General features: G+C 50.7%; 2 protein-coding genes across 2 annotated transcripts; one reads left to right on the forward strand and one right to left on the reverse strand.

Annotated features, from left to right (window-relative positions):
- Positions 1 to 131: 131 nt before the first annotated feature.
- Positions 132 to 2,344, reverse strand: MRTO4 (MRT4 homolog, ribosome maturation factor). The gene is made up of 8 exons (XM_075437135.1): positions 2,240 to 2,344; positions 2,104 to 2,162; positions 1,930 to 2,033; positions 1,774 to 1,855; positions 1,592 to 1,659; positions 1,231 to 1,382; positions 767 to 843; positions 132 to 465 (listed from the first exon to the last, which is right to left on the reverse strand). The coding sequence occupies exons 1-8, from the start codon at positions 2,265 to 2,267 to the stop codon at positions 307 to 309; spliced, it is 729 nt and encodes a 242-aa protein (XP_075293250.1). The 5' UTR covers positions 2,268 to 2,344; the 3' UTR covers positions 132 to 306.
- A 32-nt stretch (positions 2,345 to 2,376) lies between these two features.
- EMC1 (ER membrane protein complex subunit 1) lies at positions 2,377 to 14,042 on the forward strand. Its single transcript, XM_075437129.1, has 23 exons — positions 2,377 to 2,499; positions 2,668 to 2,792; positions 3,056 to 3,121; positions 3,283 to 3,376; positions 3,844 to 3,972; positions 4,132 to 4,258; positions 4,625 to 4,774; positions 5,132 to 5,299; positions 5,885 to 5,956; positions 6,437 to 6,496; positions 6,743 to 6,865; positions 7,100 to 7,196; positions 7,912 to 8,028; positions 8,939 to 9,138; positions 9,387 to 9,536; positions 10,083 to 10,244; positions 10,477 to 10,596; positions 10,850 to 10,987; positions 11,358 to 11,531; positions 11,676 to 11,886; positions 12,111 to 12,195; positions 12,692 to 12,821; positions 13,055 to 14,042. The coding sequence occupies exons 1-23, from the start codon at positions 2,417 to 2,419 to the stop codon at positions 13,232 to 13,234; spliced, it is 2,961 nt and encodes a 986-aa protein (XP_075293244.1). The 5' UTR covers positions 2,377 to 2,416; the 3' UTR covers positions 13,235 to 14,042.
- Positions 14,043 to 14,282: the final 240 nt, after the last annotated feature.

Raw genomic sequence — 14,282 nt, forward strand, 5'->3', positions numbered from 1 at the left:
GGCACCTTCCCCCGTGTCAGCTGTGCTGCGTCTGAGTCGCGTTACATTTCTGCCTAGCTTTCGTGTTTGAGGTGGCGTTTCCTTACATCCCTGGGGCAGCCAAACAGTAACAGGCAGCAATGACATCTGTCTGAAGTTTTAGATAGAGATTTATATTAAAAAAAACCTAACAAAATTAGCTCATCTGTCATGAAGAGCATGTTTGAGCTGATGGTCCTTGTCTTCCTGGTGCAGAGAAGGGAAACATCCTCCTCTTTTTGTCTCTCAGCCAGAGAGCTGTCTAGTGTCCAAGCACAAGGACTGCTGTTAGTCCTCGTTGCTGTCATTGTCGTCATCATCCTCCTCTTCCTCTTCCTCTTTCTCCTCTGCTGTGTCTCCCACAAGCTTCTGGAAGTCTCCCGTCTCAGAATCCCACAGAAATTTGATGGTGACTTTGAACTCCGCCATCTCGTAGCCGAAGAGTTTCTAGGAAAGGACGCAAACCTGTCACCCCCGCTTTACTGTCTGCGCGGCCAGCCTGGCGAAACCAGAGGGTAAACATCACTTCCCGACGGGGGCTGCAGCGAGGCAGGAGCCACACGGACGGCTGCAGAGTTTCAGCGCTCGCGTGAGGACGGCTGCCGCACCCGGCTGCCTGGCACCCAGCAGCGCTGGTCACCTCTGCGCGAGAACCCACCCCCTCCGGCGGAATTAAACTGCGCGGTTAATTGTTTTGTGTCGGGGGAAACAGGGGCTCAGGCAGATGCTGCGTTACGATGTTGCTCACCAGCACACGCGCTTGTTCGGGTGTGAGAACGTCCCCTTCTTTGCAGACTTCGTAATCCGAAACCAAGGTCACCACTCCTGCGGGAAGGACAGCTCTGGGAGGAGGCTCACGAACACCGGACGAGCCCGCTGGAACGTGGGTGCAGGGCTCGGGCCGTGACACCGCCCGCTGCAGCCTGTCCCTTCCCACGCCAGCGTTAAAACCATTCGGTGAGACCGACTCTGAAACGCCCCGTCTGCTTTCTGCAGGGGACGCCCGCTGAAAACAGTATCTGGTAGGAAGCTGCTTGTTTCACTTGGCCTCTGACACCGGCTTGGGCAAAGGGCGCAAGAACATCATGAGTTCTAGCACTGGCCCAAAAAGGGGCACGCTGTCCATCCTAAACCAAATTCTACCTAATTATTTAGAGGACCTTACCTGCGCAGCTGGAAGCCGCAGCGTTCCTTCTCAGCCGCCTGACGTACCTTTCTTTAGCGCCGTTGGCAATCCCAGCTGCCGCAGCTGGGGCTCCATGGAGTGGGGGAACTGCTCCAGGGGCCCCGTGTCCAGGCTGACCGCGTACGTCGCCTTGTTCCCTGCGCGCGCAAAGTCCACCTCTCTGAATTTGGAGAACCACCTGGGAGGGAGACGGGCGGCGAGGGTGTTGGCTGTGGGGAGGACATCCCGCGGGCCAGGACGGGGATCAGGGCACAGCCTGCCGAAACTTCTTCCCCAGTGTTGCGGGGAACGAGCAGAAAAGCCCCGTGGGGTCGCGACCGCTTGAAGAGAAGCGTCCACGAGTGAAGTAACCGAGCGGAGAAAAGGCTGCGGCGGGTGCCTACTTACTCGTCCACCTCCTCCCTGGTGCGGTTGGTGAAGAGGAGACCAACTTCACCCCTCAGATGTCTGCTGACCTGACAGAGGGAGAGAGATCGGCCGTGGGGCTCCGTCCCGCAGCGCTGCCGATGGCTTCCACCAACCCCGCCCAGAGCTTCGTCCTCCCGGCACCCTTCTCCCGCCGCCCCTACCTTGTGCAGATTCTCCTTGTACTCGCTGCTCGGCTCCCGTCCCAGCGCCACCATCATCACTTTGTTCTTCCCGAAGAAAATCCTGGGGGGGGGGGGGTTGGCGGCCATGAGCTCCCAGCTCGGGCCCCCCGCCCGCCCCGCGCCGCCCCGGCTCACCTGCTGTGCTTCCAGGCGTTCCGCACGTCCTTCAGCTTGTTGTTCCTCATGTTGACCACGGAGAAGACGAAGATGTACTTGTAGGTGTCCACGCAGCGCCGCAGCTGCGAGGCACCGGTTAACCGGGAGCGGGGACGCGGGGCACCGCGCCGGGCCCGGCCGGGCCGCACTCACCTCGGCGATCAGCGCCTGCTTGGCCTCCAAACCCTTCCTGGGCGTCCGCGTCAGGGAGACTGCGGGGGGGAAGGGAGAGGCGGCGTTAGGGCGGAGAGGGGCCGGGGAGGGGGGGATCGGGGGCGGCGGCGCTCACCTTTGCGGTCCCGCTTGGACTTCGGCATGGCGGCGCCGTGCTTCGAGGCCCCCTCGGCGCCGCGGGGGGTGCTGGGAAGGCGGGCGGGCTGCCCGGCGCAGTGCCCGCGGGTTTTCGGCGCAGGCGGCGGCCGGGCGGCCCCGCGGCGTTAAGGCCCCCTCGCGGCCGGGCGCTGTCATGGCGGCGGGGCTGTGGCCGCTGATGCTGCTGCTGCCGCTGGCGGCCGCCGTCTATGAGGACCAAGTGGGGAAGTTCGACTGGTGGGTGCTGGGGGAAACCCCCACCGCGCCGGGGTCTTCCCCCTGCGAGCGGGCGCTGGGCCCGCCGTGACCCCGCTCCCTCAGCCGCCCGCCGGGCCTTCCCCTCCCGCCCCCTCAGCGAGGCGCCCCGCTGTCCCGTCTCACCCCCGGCCGCGTTTCCTCTCGCAGGAGGCAGCAGTACGTGGGGAAGCTCAAGTTCGCCTCCTTGGAGGCCTCGCAGGGTTCGAAGAAGCTGATCGTGGCCACCGAGAAGAACGTCGTGGCCGCCCTCAACTCCAGGAGCGGCGAAATCCGTGAGCGAAGCGGGGCTTTGCGGTGGGGAGTGTGCCTGCTGCGCTGGGGCTAATGCGTCGGTCACGCTGCGCTGTGCTTTCGCGCTGGTCCTGCTGCTTCGTCAGGCTGGGAGGGTTCAGCTGGCGGCTCTAAAGCCCTTGTGTAGGGCAGGCAGACTGTTCTCTGCACGAGATTATTGCCTGGAAGAGTGTAGCTTTAAAAATAATAATAAATGTCATTGGAGGAACAAATCTTGTTCTCGCTTAACTCTTGTTTCCTTCAGTGTGGCGCCATGTAGACAAGGGCACCCCCGAAGGAGCGATAGATGCGATGCTGATCCACGGGCAGGGTAAGAGAACGCGCAGACGGTGGGCTAGGGCCAGCAGCTTGTGCATGGGGTCTCAGCCGCGTGTTAGACCACAAGCTGAACTTGCCAGAGCTCCTCGTCTTGTTGATCTGTGGTGCGATACAGGTTCTGTGTTCATCTTCTTTTCTTAATTTTCTGGGCAGATGCCATCACTGTGTCCAATGCTGGACGTATTCTGCGTTCCTGGGAGACCAACATCGGAGGGTTGAACTGGGAGACATCCCTGGACACTGGCAGGTGGGCTTTCATGCTGGCACTGCCTTTTTCTCTTCGTAGTGCTGGTCTAGGAAGGAAGAATGGAGTTGTTGACAGTGTCTGGACTTGCATTATGGAGAAAGATTAATTAAATGTAAAGTTTCCAAAATAACATTGGGTGAATTCTTTATGAATGCCTGAACCTTGCAGTTAAATCTAATGCTGTTTCTATTCCCTGGCAAATAAGTAAGAGGAAGAGATATGGATTTTTTTCATAGATGGATTTTCTCTTTAAATATCCGTGTTCAACCTGCATCTGGTTTCGGGTGTTTGGATTCCAGCCTAATCCTCTGTGTTTACATCAGCAAGGATAGATAAAGCGGGCTATAAATTGTTCTTTAAGAATGTTATTAAATGTTTGAAGAAGGTCTTCAGAGTGTTGGGTTTTTTTAATGATTATTCCTAAAAGAAAGTAATTTTCTAACTTGCTGTCTCTGCCCTGTGCTTAGTTTCCAGGTGGCTAGTTTGGTGGGGCTACAGGACGTGGTGAAATACGTGGCAGTCCTGAAGAAGGCAGCCATCTCTCTTCACTACCTTTCCAATGGGCACCAGAAATGGGTGGAACACTTACCAGAAAGGTAAGAGTGCGTATTAAGCAGAAGTGTAAACTTCTGACAGGGAGCCTGTTGCCTGGGAGAGGAAAGGATGTACAAGCTGTACTTGCCTTATGCTTTTGAAAGCATCTGAAAACAGGAGTGTGAGAAGATGATGGTTCGTGATTGCTGCTTCTCTTGCAGTGAGAGTACTCAGTACCAGTTGTTGTATTCCCATGGGACTGGAGTGATCCACGTGCTTGGAATCGTTCCCCAGAGCCACTTGAGCGTTTTAACATTCAGTGTAGAAGATGGAGAAGTTACGAAACAGGTACTGCTCAACTATGGATCCAGAATACTGAATTTGATGTTGACAAATGTGCTTCCAACTAGATGGGCTGTGGTGTGGTCTGCAGAGTAATGAATCGTTCTATGACAGATAAACTTCCCTTTCACGGTGGCATTGCCCACAGGCCAGTAAATAGATTTCACTGATGAATGCTCTGAAAGCAAAACTGAATTAAACTTGCAGCTGTTAGTCAAGACTATCGTGGAAATCTGAGGCTGATAGATAGTTTCTCCCAGGGCCAAGAGTAGAAATAATTCTGATGTAAATTCTTGGTTCTGTCCAAGTTAGTTCTTTGAAGATTTTGTTCTATTGACAGCTCCATCTCTTTATTTACATCTTGCTTGGCAGATGAGAGTAGCAGCCCCGTGGCTGAAGAGCTTAAACGGCGTGTGCAACGTGGTGGGGGAGGCAGTGCTGGGGTGCGTGGACGCGGACACGCATTCGCTTTATGTCTGCTCCTTGGAGACGGAGCAGGAGATGAAGCAGATCCCGCTGCAGGTGAGAAGTGCTGGAAGAGCAGCGTGCGTGCTTCCTTGCCCAGCTGGTTTGGTGCCTGACTGAGCCTGGCAGCGCAGGGTGTTGTCCTGTTGGTAAACGGCAGGATGATTGAAGAGGTGTGGGGGGGATTGTCATCCATAAATTGAGGGCAGGGAGAGAAGACTTCTTGTCTGTGCAATCATTCCGTCTGGATTGGTGAGCTTTGCTCCGATGGGAGCCTAGGCCTCCTTCTGCTCTGTTTATCCTGACGTGGGGAACCTCTTGATAAAGCTTGTACTGCTGCTGATGAAAGGAAGGTGTTAGTTTTGGTGAAGAAACAAAGGTCTTAGAACGCGTATGCTTGTCTCCCTTTCACAGTCACTTGACCTGGAGTTTGCCGATGGCTTCCAGCCCAGGGTATTGGCCACTCAACCCAATGCAGTCAGCGCTTCACGGACTCAGTTCTTCCTGCAGCTCTCTCCGAGCCACTCCTCTCTGCTGCAGTACAAACACGGGCTGCTCAGCCACCTTCGGGACTTCCAGCAGGTAGCCACGATAGATCTACTCAAGCGAGAGGGCCAACTGCACCTTAAAACTCTTTGAAACAAGCACACACCTCTATACTGCGTGTTCTGAACAAGCTGCTGAGCTGCGCATTTCAATTGTGCTCTTGGCTGCAGCACTTAAAAACCATTTGATTTCATTTATAGTAGCTGCTGAAATATTTCCAGACGTCAGGGTAGGTACGCTTTGTGCCCAACAGCTGGGAGCGTTGGGGTCGTTTCCTGGTGTCGAGGTAGATGGAGGCGCGTGTCTAAGCGGCCAGTGGTGCCGCAGTACGTTTGTTAGGCCAGCTGAGAGGCTGTGAAAAGCAAACAAGCTTTGAAAAGCTCAGTAGCGCTGGACATAATGGTTCAAAAGCCAGCTGTTTCCATCTTTATGAGAAGTATTTTCAGTCTTATAAGAGATTTATTTTTATTTGATGAAACAATGAAATTTAAAATCTGGCTGTGGAAGATCATCTGTTTTTAATTCCAGTTTGGCTTAATTTGCTGCACAGGTAGTTTTTGGTGAGGGTTGGAGATTTTCTTGTATGTTTTATGATTTCCAGCTGGTTTATTTTCTTTTCAGGCAGCTCTGGTGAGTTTTGCAACGACTGGGGAGAAAACTGTGGCTGCTGTCCTGACCTGCCGCAGTGAACTGGTGAGCATGATTTGTACTGTGTCACCCGCACCGTTCTGGTGTGGATATGCACTGGGGGTGGGTTCCACACGTGTTCTCCTTTGCAGGCCCAGGGGTGGGTAGGAACTTGAGGAAGAGGAAGATTTAGTCAGCTGCTTAGACATATGAAGACAATGGTAATGCAAGCAGGTCTTGGTTATGTCCAGCTGAGGCTGTCTCTGGCTTGGCGAAGCACGCTGTCCCGTGTGCAGCCTGTTGCAGCCTTGTGCATTGTGGGCAGGTAACCTAGCAAAGGGCTTTGCGGATCTGTGGAGCATTTCAGTTCTTAGGAATACCAAACTTAGCAAGGTTTCATTTTTATCAGGAATAGAACAGAACTGTTTCTTGCTTTTTTTTTTTTCCCAGAGTTAAGCTGAGGCTTGTCAGGTATTTAAAAATGTGGGGGTTTTATACCCTTGCTGGAGTCTGAAGCCATGTAATCTCTTCTCATCTTTGTTTTAGAAACCTGGAAGTTCTGATGGTCTTCATGCTGGAAGCACTCTGGAGGATTCCCGGAAGCAGGTATAAAGTGCACTTGTTCCTAAGAACAGTACAAATTCTTGACAGTCCCATTTTATTCCTTTGTGTGCAGGAACAGAATGTAAAAGGTGCTACACCATCTTTTTGGAGACTTATGTTTGGTAGCAGCTCCATATATATTATCTAAAAATATCCTGAAGCTTCAGTTCTTGCTGAATATGAAATCCTTCTACTGAATTTGGTGTGGCGTGTATGTTTAACTCAGCTATTTTCTGCCTGCTGTTATAGGAGTCCTTAACCTGTTCCAATCAAACCTACAACATTAATCTCTACCTGGTTGAAACTGGACAAAGATTGTTGGATACCACAATTACCTTTAACCTGGAGCAGAGCGGGGCCAAGCCACAGCAGGTGAGCAGGGGGAGATGACAACAGTCCTGTGGTTTATCAGGCTTGCAGTGCCCTCCCTACCCTGACTTGGTGGGATTGGCAGAGCCCTGCAGACAAGGTGAAAAGCCTTCTGCGGACACGCCGGGTTACTGCGTACCATCACTCTGTTTGCTCGTGTTTCACCCAAGAGTTCTGCTTTGTCTGAGGAGATGATGTGATCGTTAACCTCCCTGTTTTGCTTGGTCTTTTTTCCAGCTATTCATCCAAGTTTTCCTGAAGAAGGATGACTCTGTGGGCTACCGAGCCTTGGTGCAAACAGAAGACCACATGCTAATGTTCCTCCAGCAGCCAGGTAACTGGCAAACAGCTAACCTGCTCCATTTTCAGCAGTGCACACCTTGTCACTGTAGGACAAGAAGAAAATTCCAAGTCCCAAATGATTCTATTTTATCATTTCTTTCTTTGGAAATGGACAAAATGAATTTAACTGTTCTGAGTCCCATGAAAGATACTGGAGACTCCTTCACCCTCACGAGATATCTGAGAAAACAGTCCTGCAGTGCTTTTTGCGTAGACAGAGCCTTTAAATTTCATGGGTTTTCTGCAGGATTCAAAACTCTTTTTGTAGGCTGGGAGTCTAAGTCCTGTTGTAGATCTTCCTCAGAGTTTCTTCAGGAAAAATCCTCATGGCAAAACCGTTAATTTCCAGAAAGGGTTGAAAGTCCATCTCGGCGACATGAGTTTTCTAGGGCTGAAAAGGAATCCAGGTGTTCACACTGTGTATGTCTTGTTTGAAATAGACTTAATGACTACAACCCTTTTAAAACACCAGATTGTTTTTACTGATCCTGTGGTTTTTTTCCAAAAGCAGCTTCAGTTGTGTAAAGTATTTGTCTTTTATGAAGTAGCTAATTGCATGCTATTAGATAAATATATGCTATTTTGCATTTCATTAAGAACAGTGGTTTGCATTTGAAGGGTCCGCTGGAAGATACTGCTATATTGAGTGAGTCTATTTCCAGGTATTAAGTTCATTTTTCCAATATTCTACTCTCATTTCTTCCCAGGAAAAGTTGTGTGGAGTAGAGAGGAGTCACTGGCAGAAGTGGTAAGCTTGGAGATGGTGGACCTGCCTCTGACGGGTGCACAGGCTGAGTTGGAGGGAGAATTTGGAAAGAAAGCAGGTAAGCCATAGATTTAACAGAATTACTTTTGCGAGTTTGTTTTTCTTTCTGAATAAAGGTATTTACAGTTTTCTTTTTCCTCTGAGAGTTAAAATTCAAATTTCCACCAATGGCAATTAAAAATGAGCAGAAATAAACCCATTTCTCTCTCAGCTTTTGAAGTCCCATGCCAAATGTGGATGACTGAGCGTATTGCATGGTTATATTAAAAAAAACAGTCAGCAGCAGCAGGAGGAATTTTGGCCAGCTCTCCGAAACATTCCCCTTTGACTCTTTCTGGAAGACTCGTTTGCAATAGCTGTTGTTTCTCCTTTGTTTTGTTTTTTCTTGCTGTCGTGGATGCAGCCATTCAAGGTAACCTCAGACTGCATGCCATGTTTTCTAATACTTCTGACTAATGCTTCCTGGTGGGATTTGATCTCCTCTCTGCTTGCTTTCCTTGGTGGTGAAATATAGTTGAAGTCTGGTGTTTTGCTTATTTCAAGAAGCTAAATATTAAACCCTGAGTGGGCAGAATTAAGTCTTTTTTTACTTCAGAGGCTTCTCTTGCCCTGAGTACTGAGTGCAGAGGGAGATCTAGACCTTGCAGGTGGGTAAGCCGTAGGTGGGCACTTGCTTTGAGTGTTCCAGTGAGAAGGAAGAGGTTATGTACTCTGCAAGAAGGTTTGCTTTCAGCTGATGAGAGCGTCTTTTGGAAGGAGCTATACCAGTGTGAAGTGGGAAGAGGCTGGTAAATGCCAGAGTCGGTCACAGAAACAATAACTGCTGTTGTGGAGTGGGAGGCAGAGGCAAGGAATTATCGTAGGTTCACGCGTGGCAGCATGTCTTCTACTGGCTGAGACCATAATCTCAGTTATGGAGTGGGGCGTAATGTTTTTCCCTCTTGTTATCACTGGTGATCTGTTTGCAGATGGTTTGCTGGGGATGTTTCTGAAGCGGCTGTCCTCCCAGCTTATCCTGCTGCAAGCCTGGACTGCCCATCTTTGGAAGATGTTCTATGATGCCAGGAAACCCCGGAGCCAGATTAAAAATGAGATTAACATTGACAATTTGGCCAGAGATGAATTCAACCTCCAGAAAATGATGGTGATGGTCACCGCTTCGGGAAAGGTGAGGAGGCCAGGGTAAGAATCTCTTGCTGGACTGTGGCAAAGAGTCGCAGCTCTGAATTCCCAACTCCGTTTTTAGCCAGGCTTTGGGCAGAATGTCATGAGAACACGTGCAGAATGTTTTGTGGTAGCTTTGGGGAGGGACTAAGACTCTTCTGTCTCTGTCATGTCCCAAAGAGAGATATGCAGTGCTTGAATGCTAGAGTTGTGTTGTTGTAACCTTTGGCTTTACTGTGTCTCTCTGCTCAGCTTTTTGGTATTGAAAGCAGTTCTGGCACCATCCTGTGGAAGCAGTACCTCAGGAATGTAAGACCAGGCTCCACCTTTAAGCTGATGGTCCAAAGAACAACAGCCCATTTCCCACACCCCCCACAGTGTACCTTGCTGGTAAAGGACAAGGTGAGTCCCGTTCTGCTGTCCCTCCACTGCGTGCGTGTAGCATGGAAATCCGCCCTTTGAAAGGGTGGAAGAAAGTATCTTTTTGGGTGTTGTCTGGTTATCACTGATGCGAAGACAGGAGGAGAGCGAGAGCTGGAGGGAAGCAGACGCAATCCTAAAAAAGTTAAGGAAGCCTTTTATTGAAACAAAGGAAATAATCTCATCCAGTTTCTTTGGTTGTGTCAAAAGTCATGCGTGGCCTCTGTTAGGTAGGGGACAATGGCTGTCCTTTCGCGAGCTGCACGGTGTTTTGTACTCTGTACGTGAGGGAGGAGGAGACATTATTTGTGTTGAGACTGCTTCAGCAGGTGGCAGATAGGATTTAGTTAAAGCCGTGAACACCGTGTTATGCCACGGTATGGTTTTGATCTGTGTGTCCAAGCAGAGTATTTTGAGGATGGAATTGCTGAATCCAGGGTATGAATAGCTGGCACCAGCAGGTCACGGGTAGAAACCCAGCTCTTTTGTCCTCCTTAGAAAAAGTTTTGTGTCTTGTTTGTTTTTTAGGAAACCAAAACGAGCTTTCTGTATGTCTTTAACCCCATCTTTGGGAAGAGAAGTCAAGTAGCTCCCCCCATTTTGAAGCGTCCAATTCTTCAGACTTTGCTTCTGCCTATTATGGATCAAGACTATGCCAAAGTACTCCTCTTGATCGATGATGAGTACAAGGTAAAGCATTTTGCCTGGTGGCAGCTTTCATCCTGTTTTGGTTATTCCCCTCGCTTTTGGAGCAAGATAAATGTGACTGAACAGCATTTTTTTTTCACACAGAACTATGAGGTTATTCTGGTAAGACAGACCTCATCCTGATAAACATGTTTGAAATAATCTGTGGTTTTTTTTTTTTCTTCTTTTGTGTGTCGGTTGGGTTTTAACCTGTGCTTCAATTCTTCTTTTCCAGGTTACAGCTTTCCCAGCAACTAAAAATGTCCTTCGCCAGTTAGAAGAAATAGCCCATTCTATCTTTTTTTATCTAGTTGATGCTGAGCAGGGAAAACTCTCTGGATTCAGGCTGAAAAGGGTATGGAAAACACATTACAATCTAAGTGACGTCACTTCCCTAAATGTCCTCTGGATAATGGTAGATCTTTTAATTTGGTTTATGGAGTTTTGCTTGAAATAGGAACAGTTCAGCTGACAACTTCTACTAGGCCTCAAAATGTGCCCAAGAAACTTTTAAAATTCAAAAGCAGAGAAAGCTCCTTGCGTCTTACTGGTGGAGATGGTGTCTTTTGAACACAAGATAAAACCTACGTCACGCTTTTTTCTTGCAGGACCTGACAACAGAGGAGAGCTGGGAGGTGGTCATACCCACAGAAGTACAGAGGATAGTGACCGTGAAAGGGAAGAGGTCCAATGAGCACGTGCACTCCCAGGGCCGCGTGATGGGAGACCGCAGCGTTCTCTATAAGGTGCCGGTCAAACTTTTTGTTGACTTTTATTTGATGTGTTCTCTTACGGGAAGATCCCTGCACTGTCTCAGGGCACTGTGTTGAGATTAAGTGCCCTGTGGTGCCATTTTTTCTATATATGCATCAGTGTCCATAACCCTCTCCAGAAGATGCTAATTTTGGTGGAGATTTCTTTTATAAAATGTTTTCATGCAGCAATTGAGTCAGTCACATATCTGATGACGGGGAAATAGCTGCTTGATTTCTTCAGGTGAATTGTGCTAGTAAGATATTCTGTTTATGACATGCCTAGTTCCGGATGAAACGCAGACAAACAAGGTGCCTGTGGCACTGCAGTGGAGTTCTCAGTTGTTTTTTTCTTTTTCTCTAGTCCTTGAATCCAAACCTGCTTGCTGTGGTGACAGAGAGCACAGATACGCATCATGAGCGCACTTTCATTGGAATATATCTGATTGATGGAGTCACAGGGAGGATCATCCACTCTTCGGTACAGAAGAAAGCGAAGGGACCTGTCCACATTGTCCATTCGGAGAACTGGGTGGTGGTAAGAAGTTACTCTTACCTTTTTCTTTACGTTTGGGAGGTAGGTTGCTGAATCTGTATGGAGAAGACTTTGACCATTCTGTGTGATTTCCTCTATTACTGGCTCTGCTTGCCCCGTATTCCTAAAAATCTTCTCTAATTTCAGTACCAGTACTGGAACACAAAGGCACGTCGGAACGAGTTCACTGTGCTGGAGCTGTACGAGGGGACGGAGCAATACAATGCCACAGCCTTCAGCTCCCTTGACCGCCCGATTTTACCTCAGGTCCTCCAGCAATCTTACATCTTCCCATCTGCTATCAGCGCCATGGAGGCCACCATCACCGAGCGAGGCATCACCAGCCGTCACTTGCTCAGTAAGTACACGCTGCTCTGTTCTGAATGCATTTATGCGACCTGCATGAGCCTGGTTTCGCACTGAAAACCAAGCAAGATGCAGTTTGCTGCCAAAAATCGAGCCGGTGGGCTGCCCTGCACTCCCAGCAAGCGCAAGCATAAGCATGAGAGAGTATTTATGTTAGCTGTTAGAAAATGCTGTCAGAAATGGCCATTTTTAAGATGTGTTTCTTTTCATGCACAGTTGGGCTTCCCTCCGGGGCCATCCTCTCCCTCCCAAAGGCTCTGCTGGATCCTCGCCGCCCAGAGATCCCGACGGAACAAAGCCGGTAAGGAAAGCGCCACAACCGCGGTTCCTGGGCAGCTTGGAAGAGGGGTGGATTTGGTGTGTGATACAGTAGTGTGAAGGAGGGCAACTTGCCTTGGACAGATTGAGGGCAATTCTTGCCTGAAATTAAGCGAGTTTGCTTTGTTCCCGGTCTGTGACGACAGAATACATTTGTCTGTAATATAGCAGGTCTTATTGTTAGCAAAACCAGCCTGTTGTCTGCACTCTCAGAAGTACCAGTCTGAGTAACTCTCTGAATTTTTTAGAGTGACACTTAGTTTTCAAACTTTAAAAGCCTGAAAGGAGGCTGCTGCAGTGCAGTCTGACCCAGCTGGCACGTCTGACTTCTCATGCTGCAGCAAAAATGAATCTGCACTGGGAAAAGCTGTTAAATGTGCTGGTTTAGGTTGGCTTGTGCTGATCAGAAGAGGAAACGCAGACGATGGCCTTTGGGTGCTGTTTAATTGGGTTTTGATTTCTCTTTAAATGCCTTTCAGAGAAGAGAACCTGATTCCCTACTCCCCTGACGTGCAGATCCATGCCGAGAGGTTTATCAACTACAACCAAACCATATCCCGAATGAGAGGGATTTACACAGCCCCCTCCGGCCTGGAGTCGACGTGTTTGGTGAGTACAGGGCGGAGGAGTCGAAGCAGGGCTGTGGACTTTGTGGGTCGAGCAGTGCGATGCCGTGGCCTGTGGATTAGAAGCTCTGTAACTGTTAGCTCTGTCACTTCCGACTGTGTGGCTGCTCACCGCTTAAACATTTCTTACGATCAGAGCTGTGGAGCTGAGTTAGTAATTTTTGATGTATCTGGTTTTCTGCTGGAAGCTGCATTACCAGCTCATGATCTCTTTAGGTCGTTGCCTACGGCCTGGACATCTACCAGACCCGAGTGTACCCGTCGAAGCAGTTCGATGTCCTGAAAGACGACTACGACTACGTGCTGATCAGCAGTGTCCTCTTCGGGCTGGTTTTTGCTACGATGATCACAAAGAGACTGGCTCAGGTGAAGCTGCTGAACCGTGCTTGGCGGTGAGGCTGCGGGTGAAGGGCAGGCTGAGGCTGGGGAAGGTGCCAGAGACTCGCGCCGGCGGAGGACCTGCCGCCCCCAGCATCGCTGCTGTGTCCGCTTAGAAATTCCAGCTTGCGTGACCGATGGATGCAAACACCTGCGTTTTTTTGCTGGAAGATATCTGGGAGGAAAAGCTGCTAGCACAACAAAACGATACGCTGCCTCCGTATCTCCCGGTGCGAAGAAAGGGGAGAGGTGGCAAAGAGACATCGACATCGGTCTGACTCAAAAAGAAATCTCCCAAACCTCCGTTAAAGCCCTAAACTCTGCTGTGATGGCGTCTCCCCGCTGGTAGTGAAGATGGAACTCAGGACGCGCGTCCTTTCGCTCCTCACCCCTTCCTCGGCGCCGGCCGGGGCCAAGGTCTCGGCGCAGGGAGGACGGAGGGGTTGTCGGCTGCCGCCAGGCATGGGCAGGGGTCTGCGAGGCCGGAGGAGACGCGTTGCTGTCGCGTGAGGCGCGAGGTCAGGAACGGCGCGGACGGCGGTGGGACCCTGCGTGACGCCGCAGGGCTGCGAGAGGAATTCTGAGTCTCACGTCTCTCCGTGTTCTTTACTGGTGATGCTGACGTCCGTTCCTGGCGCTTTGTTTTAAAGCTCCCCGCGTGCGGTGTCGCTGGGGGAGCCAGGACTGAGGCGTTTCCCCCCGGGGTAATGGCCGCTGACTCTTCGCAGGGACATTCAGTGCCACAATCCCGTTTCGCAGCGCGTTGTGCCGCCGGGGCCTGGCAGCCGCCTCAATAAAAACCGCCTGCCGAGGAGCAGCCAGCGTTTTTTGTCTCTCTTCGGGTAATTCTGAAGCCCCGGCCCTCGGGATGCTCCCGCACCGCCTGAGCAGGCCACGGCGCATGCGCGCCCCCCCCGGCCAGGCACTCCCATGGCGCATGCGCCGCCGGCAAAGTTGCTGACTCATCTACTGCGCAGGCGCCTGGGCCGGGCCCTCCTCGCCCAATGGCGAGGCGCGGCGTGCGCCAGTACGTTGCGTCGGTTCCCGTCTGGCGGCGCGTGGGGGG

This window comes from Opisthocomus hoazin, chromosome 16 (assembly GCF_030867145.1).
Source record: "Opisthocomus hoazin isolate bOpiHoa1 chromosome 16, bOpiHoa1.hap1, whole genome shotgun sequence".
NCBI classification, from domain to species: domain Eukaryota; kingdom Metazoa; phylum Chordata; class Aves; order Opisthocomiformes; family Opisthocomidae; genus Opisthocomus; species Opisthocomus hoazin.

Coding starts and splice junctions, on each gene's coding strand:
- EMC1 (XM_075437129.1), top strand. CDS start 2,417: ATGGCGGCGGGGCTGTGGCCGCTGATGCTGCTGCTGCCGCTGGCGGCC. Junction 3,122..3,282: donor GATGCTGATCCACGGGCAGG/GTAAGAGAACGC, acceptor TTTTCTGGGCAG/ATGCCATCACTGTGTCCAAT. Junction 11,532..11,675: donor ATTCGGAGAACTGGGTGGTG/GTAAGAAGTTAC, acceptor CTCTAATTTCAG/TACCAGTACTGGAACACAAA.
- MRTO4 (XM_075437135.1), bottom strand. CDS start 2,267: ATGCCGAAGTCCAAGCGGGACCGCAAAG. Junction 1,856..1,929: donor AACGCCTGGAAGCACAGCAG/GTGAGCCGGGGC, acceptor CCCCCCCCCCAG/GATTTTCTTCGGGAAGAACA. Junction 1,383..1,591: donor ACCAGGGAGGAGGTGGACGA/GTAAGTAGGCAC, acceptor TCTCCCTCCCAG/GTGGTTCTCCAAATTCAGAG.